The sequence below is a fragment of the Sceloporus undulatus genome, chromosome 7 (assembly GCF_019175285.1).
Source record: "Sceloporus undulatus isolate JIND9_A2432 ecotype Alabama chromosome 7, SceUnd_v1.1, whole genome shotgun sequence".
NCBI lineage: Eukaryota > Metazoa > Chordata > Lepidosauria > Squamata > Phrynosomatidae > Sceloporus > Sceloporus undulatus.
The window spans coordinates 36,276,479-36,289,121 of NC_056528.1; the positions used below are offsets into that span (position 1 = coordinate 36,276,479).

The 12,643-nt window shown below is 40.7% G+C and overlaps 1 protein-coding gene across 1 annotated transcript in view; it reads left to right on the forward strand.

Moving 5' to 3' along the window:
* The window catches only part of GPR50 (G protein-coupled receptor 50), a 37,563-nt gene extending 27,353 nt beyond the window's left edge, over nucleotides 1-10,210 (forward strand). Inside the window, exon 2 of the mRNA XM_042477732.1 lies at nucleotides 8,409-10,210. Coding sequence (XP_042333666.1) covers nucleotides 8,409-9,280 — 872 coding nt within the window. The 3' untranslated portion in view covers nucleotides 9,281-10,210. The remainder of the gene's footprint in view (nucleotides 1-8,408) is intronic.
* Nucleotides 10,211-12,643: the final 2,433 nt, after the last annotated feature.

Consider the following 12,643-nt stretch of genomic DNA (forward strand, 5'->3'; position numbering starts at 1 on the left):
TGTTACAAATATTCTGAAAAGTATTAGAATGGATAGCCTAACCTTGCCAGGAAGATCCATTGCACAATTTCTACCTTATATGCAAGTGTGAGCTTTAAATCTCTATACCTAAGTGACATAGGTTTGTAAGATTTTTTCCTTATGGTATTTTTCAGTGCTAAAGCAATTGGCCAGCTTCCTCCAAATCTTATTTCAGTATCTTTTTCTAGATGTCCCATTGTCCTTCCCTACCTCTAGAACTGATCCAAAAATGGTGGAGAGCCCTTGCGAAACATGTGAAGCACAGATCTTAATGCTATCCTGGGATACTTTTCTGCCAAAATCTGAGACCTCTGGGGATTGCCTCTTCCATGGATGGGATAAAGCAAAATGTTTTCATTTGCTTGTTTTGGGTTCCTGCCATCCAAAGTAGCCGAGCCATGGCCTTCCCATTATTCTGAAATGGGAAAAGCCCTTTTCAATAAAAACAATACACACAAAAAGGAATTGTTTGAATGTTGGAGGTGGATTTGCATGCAAACCCAACCATGTTTATTTAAGTTCTGAGTGATGTTAGTGGTTGATGCTAGAGTTTGGGAAATGCACTGTTTGTCTACAGTTCCCAGAATCTCCAGCCAGCACCATCACTGAGCTGCTAGGATTTGCAATCCAAAATGTAATTTTGCATCCTCTAGTTTATGAAGCTTTTATAGTGGTTGTTGTTGGTTGATATTTCACTTTTTGTCCGAGAATTGATGATGATGAATTGTTGATGCAATTCTTATTCTGAAAACTGAAATAAGGATGCTCTAGTCCATGGGCATACCGTCCAGAGATACCGATATTATATATAAAGTTGCATAGTAACAGTGCTCTATGAGTTGCAGCTGCTAGTTCAGTAGCAAGAAGTAGCCTACTAATCCTTTTTTTTTACAAGACTGGGGAGGGCAATATTTACAAGGATTATTTGGGGACATTATAAGTACTTTTCCAAAACACTTTCCCAGAATCTCTACATGTCCTATAAAATTTCAGAATGGACCCTTAGTTCATCTGAGTTTTACACAAAGCTTGGGCTGAAATAAAACTGTCCATATTGATTACATCTGATTAGAAAGTGCCATCCTTGCTTTTTTGGTTTTTCTTTCTGAGACTGAGCAGTTGTCAGAATAATGCAGTCCTGGAAAACCTTGTTTGACAAGAGAGCAGCCAGTTATTACTAGCAAATCTGTGCTGGCTTACTCATCCAAGCTCAGCGTGGGGTTTGTTTGAGAGTATGCAGCTGTCTCCAGTTTCCTTTGCCGAAATGCCATCATCTCAAAATCCCAGATGTTTGCTGAAAATTCAGTAGGACTCCTAACTTTTTTTCTGCATTTAGGAAAAGATCTTGGCAGCAGGTTAGGAAGAGAGGGGAGATCTTTATGTGAAGCTAGGCAGGGGCTGCTCTGAGGACATTATCAGAAATGCATCTCTATCCCACAACTGTTGAATCAGAATGCCTCCAAGCACAGTAAAGTATTTGGAGGGTTTTTGATTCATAATTTAGATATATGGTTTGAGGGCACAAGCAGTACTGAATTATCACCAGCATGATCCAAATTGCTGAAGAGTCCTAAGATCTGCATGAGTCCCAAAGGCAAAGGGGATTGACATATATTGAGTTTGCATCCCTGGCAATTGGAGCATCCAGGAACTCCAGGAAAAATTCAGCAATTTGAGGCTTTTTAGGGTGCATCAGGGAAGCAACAGAAGGACCCTCAAGTACACTATTCTTTCCCTGGTCCTCTCTTGCAATTTCTAATTTTGCCTTAAATATCCTGAAGATGCAGACACAAAAGTCTGCAACCTCCCCATGTGTCCTGCTAACTATGACCTTATTTACTAATGTCATTTGTGTTCCCAGGATGTCAAAGGCATTGGTTTCGGCCCTGAAGACTGCTGTGCTACTTCCACAGAGATAATTATAGATTTTGCACTAAAGACATGTGAATATTTAAAGAGGGGAAGGTTGTTCCAAAGAATATCCCAAGGTAGATACATACTAGCCCTAGCTGGGCATTGATTTCTGAAATAAAACTGTAAAATTCCCCAGCAAAAAAAAAGAAAAAGGAGAGGACTTTTTGTCTGAATTAAGCATCCTAAACAGTCGTAGGCCACTGCCACACTGCAGAATTAATGGAGTTTGGCACTGCTTTAACTGTCAAAGTTCCATCCTATGGAATCCTGGGATTTGTAGTTTGTTGTGGCACCAGAGCTCTTTGCCAGAGAAGACTAAATATCTCACAAAATTACAAATCCCAAAATTGCATAGCATCGAGCCATAGCAGTTAAAGTGGTGTCAAACTGCATTAATTTTGGAGTGTAGATGCAGTCATAGTTGTGATGACCTTGGGTTTCTACCTGAATGCAGGCATTTGTATACAGTCTTGAAATGAGTGATGGGTGCAATTTATTCAGTTTGATTTGTATTGGGCTTGGCAAGTGGATGAAAGACTGAGAAACAGGTCAGTTACTTGTCTGAGCCCAATTCCATAAAACTGAGAAGCTGTCATTCTCCCAGTGGCAACACTTGCAATGTGACTAGGAACAAATATTTCTCTCTAGACTTCATTCCTGCCAGCTTTACTTTCTTCTCTTCTGACTCCACAGTTGTGGAGTTGTGGTGACTGGGAAGTTTCAGCACATTCCTTCTTCCTCAGTGTCTCAAGTGCTGAACTGGGATCATCTCCAGCATCTCCTTAGAATTTGGGGGAAATTATCTCTCAAAAGGAGGCCCACAAGAGGAGGGTAACTTTGAGGACCTTTTAACCTGTTTGTACCAGTACTAACTGCAGAGAGAGTGCTAACTTTAAGTGAATAGAAAGGTTTTATTTAGAAATGTGCAAAGGTGCATGCAGACATACAAAACGTATGCAAATGTAACAATAGACAGCTAACAGAAAGGAAGGCATGTAAAGTTGGATAGTGAGAGATTGGGAATTAAAGAGGATGATGATTATCAGTCCTGAAGACAGATTTATGGAAAATGGAGAGTGGCTCGGACAATGTCCAAGGGTAACACAGAGAGTAGCATTGCTTGATGCTACTACATGGTATAACAATGGCTTTGATGGATATAGACAACTCTTTTCTAATTATGGAATTGACAAAAGGGACTGGATCAGCTGATGGCTTTAACTTCAGAGTAATACAGCATTAATTGGATCTGAGATAATCCCTGAATAGTTGGATAGGAAGGATCAATAGGAACACAATCTGGGGTGAGGTTGAGGTATGGTCTTTAACTGGTTTTGCAATGGGACTTTGTCTCCATTGCAAGAGGAAATGTGAAAAGCCTGGGGGAAGGATGGAATAAACAGCAAACACTTTTAACTTTTTAGTACCCTCCAGGACTCCCACATGTGCTTAGGTCAGCATGACTCCTTACTCATATAACTCCCTAATCTCCAATGAACATCATGACTTCTCAAAAACATGCCTCACATTAGATATTAAATATAAAACCCCACATTCAGTGAGAGGAGTGAAGGTATGCTAACAGTAATGAGAGATATATCCATCATCTAACCTGGAATAAGTCAGCTTTCCGAACCTTGCACCTGTGCATTTTGCTACAAAGCCTATCATCCCCACTTAGTATAACCACTCATCATTCAGACTGAAGCTGATAAGAATTACAGTCAGCACAATTGAAAGGCCAGAGCTTGAAAAAGGCAGTTGTCATTTATCTGCTGATCCTAGGTTGTCATTTGACCAGAACCTTTGGATTGGGGTGGGGGTTCTTGATATTGTCAAAAGAATTGCTATAATGAACCTTCAAGACTGTGGCCGTCCCCTTGCAAATCTTATTTGTTGGCTGCCTTTAATCATCCTGACTGTGATGGAGGGCACATGAAGCAATGAATGTTCATCCTTGCTTGACAAGTTACAAGTAATTAATCAATGTCCATCTATGCTTTACTTCAGCGATATTTTTCTAGATAACCCTCCATCCTTGCTTCTCATTGATAGATTGCACTGTCTGAAGAAAAATAGTGGGTACCATCAAGCAACAGCACACTTGTGCTTCCTATTTGCCTTCTACCAAGAGCTTGCCTATATAGAAGAGGATTCCTGCTGGACTGGCAGAAATACGGAAGCTTTTTTCATGGCTTGAACAAGGCACTTTGAGGCTTGTGAGCTGGCACGGAATTTGTGCACAAAACAGAACAATGCCAGTGACTGGCAAACAGCGTGGATTATTCAAGGATGCGTTCTTTGGAGGCAAATAGGCAAATTTAGCATCAGCCATTCACTTAAGCACTTAAGTACTGGAATCTCAGGATATTTGGAATGGAAGAATGAGCAAGCTCTTAGTTAGCATTTTAGGCAATTTTATTATACACAGTAATAGATACACATATACACACGCCCTTCAGGAAGGAACATAGACACCCTTTAGAACATTAAATTCATTATGCTCATTGTAAGTAAGGCAGCATACATTGAACACACTACTAAGGTACCCTAACACATATTCTATTTGTGGAGGAAAGACACAGGCATCCATGGAAGACAATACCCCTGGGCTTTGCTATATGCTGGGTGATTCAGAACAAATGGTGCAAAATCGAATAAAAACAGCTTTACTTTTGTAACCACCATGTACATAACAGCATTTATTATATATAGATATAAACAACCACAATGGGCATTCATCATTCATAACTGGCATTTATCTAATTAAATGAGAATTATATCTATCATCTTTGAGAGCAGTGGCTTTCTCTTACCAGCATTGTTCACATTGTTATCAGCTAGGAGGAGTGTGATATGCATCAAAGGGCTACCTATACATTTATTATACTACTAATTCCAGTCAAATACAATGTGATCTAGCCATACGTGATTTGAAGGAGTTTGGGCTTTTTGCGGTGGTGGTGGGGACTCCTTAAACTTTGCAGAAAAAGTCTCTGCAGTTTTTACTGGAGTATCTGCTGAAATGCACATTATTTCATATGTAACCATCCATCTGCTGCACATACTATGATGGGGGTCCTTTATATGCCTGAGATTATCCTTACCTCTTATCCACAGAAGGATAATCGCAGGCATATAAAGGACTCCCATTACACTTGGCCTGCTTTCTTCAACACTATTCCTAAATTCAAGAGTCAGGGTCCCAAATGTCTTCCCAAACCAATTCTGGGTGAACTTGGGCAAGTGACAGTCTTACAGCCTCTGGGATAGCAATGGAAAAAACCCATTATATGGTTGCCATAAGTCGAAAACAACTTGAAGGTGCACAACAACATCTGGAGAGCCACAATTTGCCCACTTCTGGTTTAGCCCTTTCCAAGCTGAACATTGGAAGCGGAGGGACTTTAAAGATCAATATCATGAAATATTTGGAGATCAAGATGTAATTACTAAGTATCCCTGTCCCATTTATTTTTTTGAGGGTTATAGGAGCACATGACAGGCTTAGATGTGTTTGTGTGTTGGATTCTTATATCTGTTTGCAGAACACTTTAGTTACTTCCTTCTTTCCTTCTTATCCCTCCCTCCCCCAAGTTCCACCCATGCTAAATATTTACTTTTACACTTCACTTGCTGTATTCCAGTTTGCTTTCTTAAACTTTGCTGACCTTTCTATGTATTTTTATTAGCTCTTAGCACAGGTTTCCAAACATTGTATGCACGCTGATAGCACCAGTATGGGCTCTAAATAAGGCTTTTTATGCAAAAGTTAATTTTCAGCATATTGGAGCAGACCCAAAAGAAAGGGAGGAAAATATCTTTTCTAAATGAGAAAATCTGACAACTCCAACCAAGTGAGAGATAGAAACGTGCCCAATGTGTGTGTGTGTAGGGCAAGAATTTGCAAGCTGTCCAGACATTCTGATACTTTTATCTTGGGAAGGGCATTATTATACGTGATTCTTGTATGAGGATCCTTATGAACCTGGAGAGGTCTTGCTTCAAGGTGAAGGCCTTCCATAAAGCAAAGTGAAGCAGCTGCTTTGGGCAGTAGATTTTAAAAGGATAATTTCTTCATCATTATTGCATATCTATTGGCAGGGAAGAAGAAATAAGCTTTTTAGCTTATAGTAACAAAACAATTTGATTGGCTACCTTTAGTTAAGAGAAGGAGAAAGCTGTGTTCTGCTATGACACAGACTAGCCCTGCTTAGTTGACAACTTCCTTCCCTACTCTAGCCCCATTCACACTACAAAATAACCTGGTTCATTCAAATTTTGCTCCCTTTACGGGTTTCTTCTTTCCGGTTGAAATTGTCCAGGTGTCCAACCGGAAAGAAGAAACCTGTAAAGTGAACAAAATTTGGCTACCAATCCTGAGGAATAGCAAAATAAGGACTCGGCAAATGCAAATGGGAAACCATTCAGAGTCAGGGGCTTTCCCAGTAGATAATGATTGCCAATTAGCAGACATTAATCCTCTTTTGCATTAGCCTCCCAGTCTGAGACCCGCCATCAGCACAGAACAAGACACATGCAAAGCACTCCCGCATTCCCAGGCTCACACAGTATGTATACACCTAACTTTTCCCAGGCAAAGCATTCTCTGAAGATGCCAACCACAGATGCTGGTGAAACACCAGGAAGAAACTTTTCTGGAATATGGCCACGTAGCCTGAAAAACCGACAAAACACTGGATGCTGGCCATGAAAGCCTTTGATTTTACATTGTTTCTAAGAGCTCGTGGAGGGAAGGGGGAGTTAAACTTTTTAGTCTGACCAAAGAATCCACGAAATCTTGCAATCATTGTTCCTGCAGACTATAACTGATGGAAACAGACTTAATAATAAACAGGTAGCCAGAGTCAACGACCAGATTTTTAAAATCCAGAGATAAAAGATGAAGGAGCCAGCAGGGAAGAAACACCCAGCATGCAGATACAGTAGCAACAGAAATGAATCATATTAGCAGTAAAATCTATGCTTATGAAATAATAGTAGCCATAACATTTAAGCATGAAAATACAGTAGGTGGTCCTAATTTGCATTAGGGAAACTGACCAAGTAAAACTAAACGTTGATTCAATTGAAATTGACATTGCCTTGCTGTTTGGCATGAACATCAGGGGAAGAATAAAATGCAAAAAATAAAAAATGGCACACCGTGTCAAAGACACTGTGATTTAGACAGTTTAGACATTTTCACAAAAATTGAGCTGTCATTAATCTTTGAAAGCCTGCTGCACCATCCTGAAGTAATAAATGATGAAAAAACAAAACCATGTAGGATCCATAAAGGGATGAGGCAAGGTTGTCCCCCCTTTTATTTACATTAGCTTTGGAACCACTTCTGTCCAACATTGCCAGACACTGAAATGCAAAAGACATTGGAACACAGAAAGTGATCTCCCATTGAATAGGACCTTTGACAAGCAGCCATTACTCTCCAAGGTTTCAGGAAGGATTATTTACCATCCCTTCTTTGAGACCCCTGAAATTCATTGGCATCCTCCCATCTAGTTACTACTGGTCCTAACCCTGCTCAGCTTTTGAAATAAGAGACTGGGTGTGTTTTGAGCAGTATGCTGGTAAGACATAGAAGGAATGGTACAGAGCACCTAAACTTTCATTAAAGAAAGGTTACCATACCAAATTTGGGATAGGTCTTCTAAATTCAAAATCATGTTGTGCTCTTGTTGTGTGCCTTCAAGTCATTTCCAACTTACGGCAACCCAAAGGCGACCCTATTACAGTTGTAGGGGTTTTTTTGGGCAAGATTTGTTCAGAGGAGGTTTGCCTTTGTCTCCTTCTGTGGCTGAGAGAGTGCGACCTTCCCAAATCACCCAATGAGTTTCCGTGGCTGAGGAGGGATTCAAACTCTGGTTTCCAGAGTTAGCCTAATGCTCAAACCACTACACTAAGCTGGCTCTTGTACATTCAAATTATATCTTATAAATTCAAAATGGTATGATTTGCTTCTGTGACTAAATAATGGCTTAAGGTTCAGTTTGAGTCAAACGGCTGTTGTTTCAGCAAATATTCTCACCATGTAATTTTTTTGAATACCCCGTTTTTCTATGAAATGCTCATAATCCTACTGTAGCAATGGACAAAGCACTGCACTTTCTGCTGCAACCAGAAATTGGAAAAGTAACCTTTTTTAGACTACAGTTTCCAGAATCCCTCACCTAGCATGTCCACACTGGCTGCGGGTTTCTGGGAGTTGCAGTTGAAAAGTAACATTTCCAAGCTCTGGTGCAAAACAGACATAAGAGCCTCAAGCTGTATGAAAAGATGCATGTAGTCACTTCATTTGATGAGTATCACAGACCTGTAGTTGTTTTGTCCAACTGGTGGGGTCTTGTTTCGAGTAAATATCTCCTTGAGTAAGAAGAGTTTACCAGATACTTACACTTGTTGGTGGATTAACCATGCCTTTTTTCTCTCCTCTTGCTCTCTACAACATCTAGGGAATATCTTCGTTGTCAGCCTGTCTGTGGCAGATCTTGTGGTAGCAGTGTACCCCTATCCTCTCATCTTGAGTGCCATTTTCCATGATAAATGGATAATGGGTCCCCTTCACTGCCAGATTAGTGGCTTCCTCATGGGCTTGAGTGTCATTGGTTCTATTTTCAACATCACCGCCATCGCCATCAACCGGTACTGTTATATTTGCCATAGCTTCCGGTACGACAGACTCTTTAACCTGAAGAACACCTATGGCTATCTTTGTCTGACATGGCTCCTTACCTTGGTGGCAATTTTGCCTAACTTTTTTGTGGGTTCTTTGCAGTACGACCATCGGATTTATTCCTGCACCTTTGCACAGACCGTCAGCATGTCGTATACCATCGCTGTGGTGGTGATCCATTTCATCTTCCCGCTTTCCATTGTGACTTTTTGCTATCTTCGGATTTGGATCCTGGTTATTCAGGTCAAGCACCGGGTGAGGCAAGGATGTAAGCAGAAAGTGAGAGCGGCTGATCTCCGGAATTTCTTGACAATGTTTGTGGTTTTTGTCCTTTTTGCTGTGTGCTGGGGGCCTTTGAACTTTATCGGCCTGGCTGTCTCCATCAGTCCATCCAAAATCATACCGCAGATACCGGAGTGGCTTTTTGTGGTCAGCTACTTCACGGCTTACTTTAACAGCTGCCTCAATGCTGTGATATATGGGCTTCTTAACCAGAATTTCCGGAAGGAATATAAAAGAATTCTTTTGGCTCTTTGGACTCCACGCTTGCTCTTTGTGGACATCTCAAAAGGAGGGACAGATGGGATAAAAAGCAAACCATCCCCGGTTGTGACAAATAATAATAACAACCAGGCTGAAATCTATTTGTAAATGGAAGGGAAACTATTTATTCTGGACTGTCTGGACTGTGAAAAATACTATGTCAAGCTCTTGCTGTATATATATATATATTTGAATGTATGCTTATACAGTACCAGGGACCACTATTGTCTAATCATATTTATGCAAAAAAGTTCTCCACCTCCCCAGCTCTCAATTTATTTTTTAATGGCTGCATCATAATACTTTGTGGAAATTGGATGGTGGGCTTCCTAGGGTTGTGGCAAAAAGGTCAAAATTTGGAAATGAAATTATAATTATTCACACACACACACACACCTTGAAGGATCCCCTCGCCAGCAAGGGCATTAACTTTTCTTATCTCTAAAAAGAATGCAAACAATGAGATGAAAAACCTCCTATTCAAATCAGTATGCAAAGGGATCTTGTAGCACCTTTGAGGCAAACTGGAAGAAAGAAGCTGCTAGCATTTTGTCGATTCAAGTCTTCCATCCAGTTAGTGTCAAAGCTGCGACAAGATCCCATTGCATACTGATTTTCCAGACTAACAATCTTTTGACTCCTGTTCAAAAGTTGCCTTGACTCTGAATTTGCAAGATAACCACAAGCAAACTAACTTACACTAAAATGGGCCATTTATCTAAGCCTGACTTTTCTGTTCTGACCAGCCAGGCTTTCTTGGGTTTCAGGCAGGGACAGCTTCTGTCTTCCATGTTAGTGAATCATTTTAGGTTTTAGTGTGAACATGGAAGGAGGTCTCACCCACTCTCAAAGGTGCTAAACCCTATCTCCAAAATGGGTTGGCAAGTTCCTTTAAATTTTGGTACAAATCTTGTAATGGATTCCCTATCCCACTGACATGGAACCCAAGGAGAATTTGTCAGGGGTGGAGGACATTGAACCCAGAAGCTTCTCCTTGCTGAGTCACCTCGTCAAAGAAATTGTCAACTGCTGCGCACAATTAAACACACCTGTTTGTATGTGTGTGTATGTTCTTGTTTTTGTGCACTTTAAATGCAAAAACCAAAGATATTTTGTGCAAAAAAGTTCTGGGGAAAAAAGAAAAAAATACACACAAAAACATCTTGCAAAAATGCATAAATCCTCCTCTATTAAGAGAAGATTTAAATCCGTAATTGTAAGTAATTTAATGTTACAGGTATGCCTGAGTTAACAAAGTAAATGTGCTCCTGAGCATTACTTCTTTAACAGAAACTTTGGTACCAGAGGCAGAAAAAACATGTTAATGTCTTTAGCCTTCTCTGACAAAGAATGCTGGTGCCTCACAAAACTAGAAATCCCAGGATTCTATAGGATAAAGCCATGGCTGTTAAAGTGGTGTCAAACTGCATTATTTCTACAGTGTAGATGCACCCTTAGTTTCATGCCGTTCTCTGATAAATCCTATGCTTTAATACCCTGTGCTATGGAAAGTAATGAAAACATTATCTTTTTTAAACATTGTAATATTAACACATGGAATTACTTTTCGAACATGATAATGAATAATGAAGACAGAAGATTTTAAAAAGCAGCTTTCTAAACTCTGATCACTCCCAGCCCAGTGAAGCCATGGATTTGAGTTAGATTTTGTTGCAGGATGTTTGCTGGTCTTGGTACAAAAATGCCATTTTCCACCATGTCCCCAACATATTTTGGATGTGCTAGCCATAAGTCTATGACAATGAGTAGCATGCTGTGAAGGGCACGTACGGGTTCAGAATGTGCCTCAAGAAATCAGGGGGAACCGAGAGCATGCTGTCCCTCTCTGTATTATTCTGCCAGCAAGTGTCCCACACTCTGTCCTTCTGGCATGGTGCCACTGCTGTGTCTCACATGAACCAGCTTAGTGTGCTGACTTGGATTATTATCTGTACGAACCGGCATTTCCCCATCCAGCACCCCTTGAAGTCTCTCTACTGAGATTTTTAAAGACTTAACATTAAAGGGTTGCCAGAGATGGGAACATGACTTTTAAGAAGAATGGCCATAATGACACAAGCCATCCCTGACCAATCAGTGGCTAGATATCAAGATATCCATTAGCTATGGATGGCTTCAGCTCATGTCATTATATTAATTCTTTTTAAAAGTAACTTTCCATGCTGTGAAGTTGTTTTTACCAAGGCCCATTAGTTTTCATTGAGAGGTCTGCTAGTCAAGTGCCATGCAAAGTACATTCAATTCTTAAAAATTTCCGTGAGCAAAAGGCACTTGTCCACAGAGAAGGAAACATGCTGCAATTCTGCATGAGTGACAAACAGTAATACTATTTTTGGTGGGGGGTTTTGGGTTATGTGGCCATGTTCTGGAAGAATTTATTCTAGATGTTTCGCCTGCATCTGTGGCTGGCCTCTTCAGAGAATTACTAGAATTACATCTTCAGAGTAATACCATTATGAGAGAAAAGTGAGATATAAATCCCTAAAATAAAATAACTCTGTATGGGGCACTGAGGGAGAAAAGGTGACAAATATTTTATAGGATTTTTTGGACATTCTCATAGAATTATAGAATCATAGAGTTGGAAGAGACCACAAGGGCCATCCAGTCCAACTCCCTGCCATGCAGGAAATCTCAATCAAAGCATCCCTGACAGATGGCCATCCAGCCTCTGCTTAAAGACCTCCAAAGAAGGAGACTCCACCACCCTCCGAGGGAGTGTATTCCACTGTCAAACAGCCCTTACTGTCAGGAAGTTCCTCCTAATGTTGAGGTGGAATCTCTTTTCCTGTAGCTTGCATCCATTGCTCCAGGTCCTAGTCTCTGGAGCAGCAGAAAACAAGCTAGCTCCCTCCTCAATATGACATCCCTTCAAATATTTAAACAGGGCTATCATATCACCTCTTAACCTTCTCTTCTTCAGGCTAAACATCCCCAGCTCCTTAAGTCATTCCTCATAGGGCTTCATGGTTTCCAGACCCTTCACCATTTTAGTCGCCCTCCTCTGGACACGCTCCAGTTTCTTCACGTTCTTTTTTAATTGTGGTGCCCAGAACTGGACACAATATTCCAGATGGGGCCTGACCAGAGCAGAATAGAGCGGCACTATTACTGTACTTCCCTTGATCTCTTCCAAAGGTGGAAAGAAAGGACTGCCTTCCAAGAGAAAGGTGTGACCTCATGTGCCTCCTCCTTAAGGTTGAAGAAAGGTCCATCATGTGTGCATTTTCAACATTAACAATGGAATCAGTGTGAGAGTTTACCCATAGTGCAAATTTTGCTTCAAAAAGGTTTCCCCTGAAGGCCAAAGGAGTGGAAGAAATAGTTAAATCCCCACCCCACCCCACTACTACTACTACATCTGCCTTGATCCTGATGTTTATCTGTCTCTCTCCTATTAAACCTCCTCCCCAAATGTTTCTAGAGACCCAAAATGTTCCTTTTGGGGGC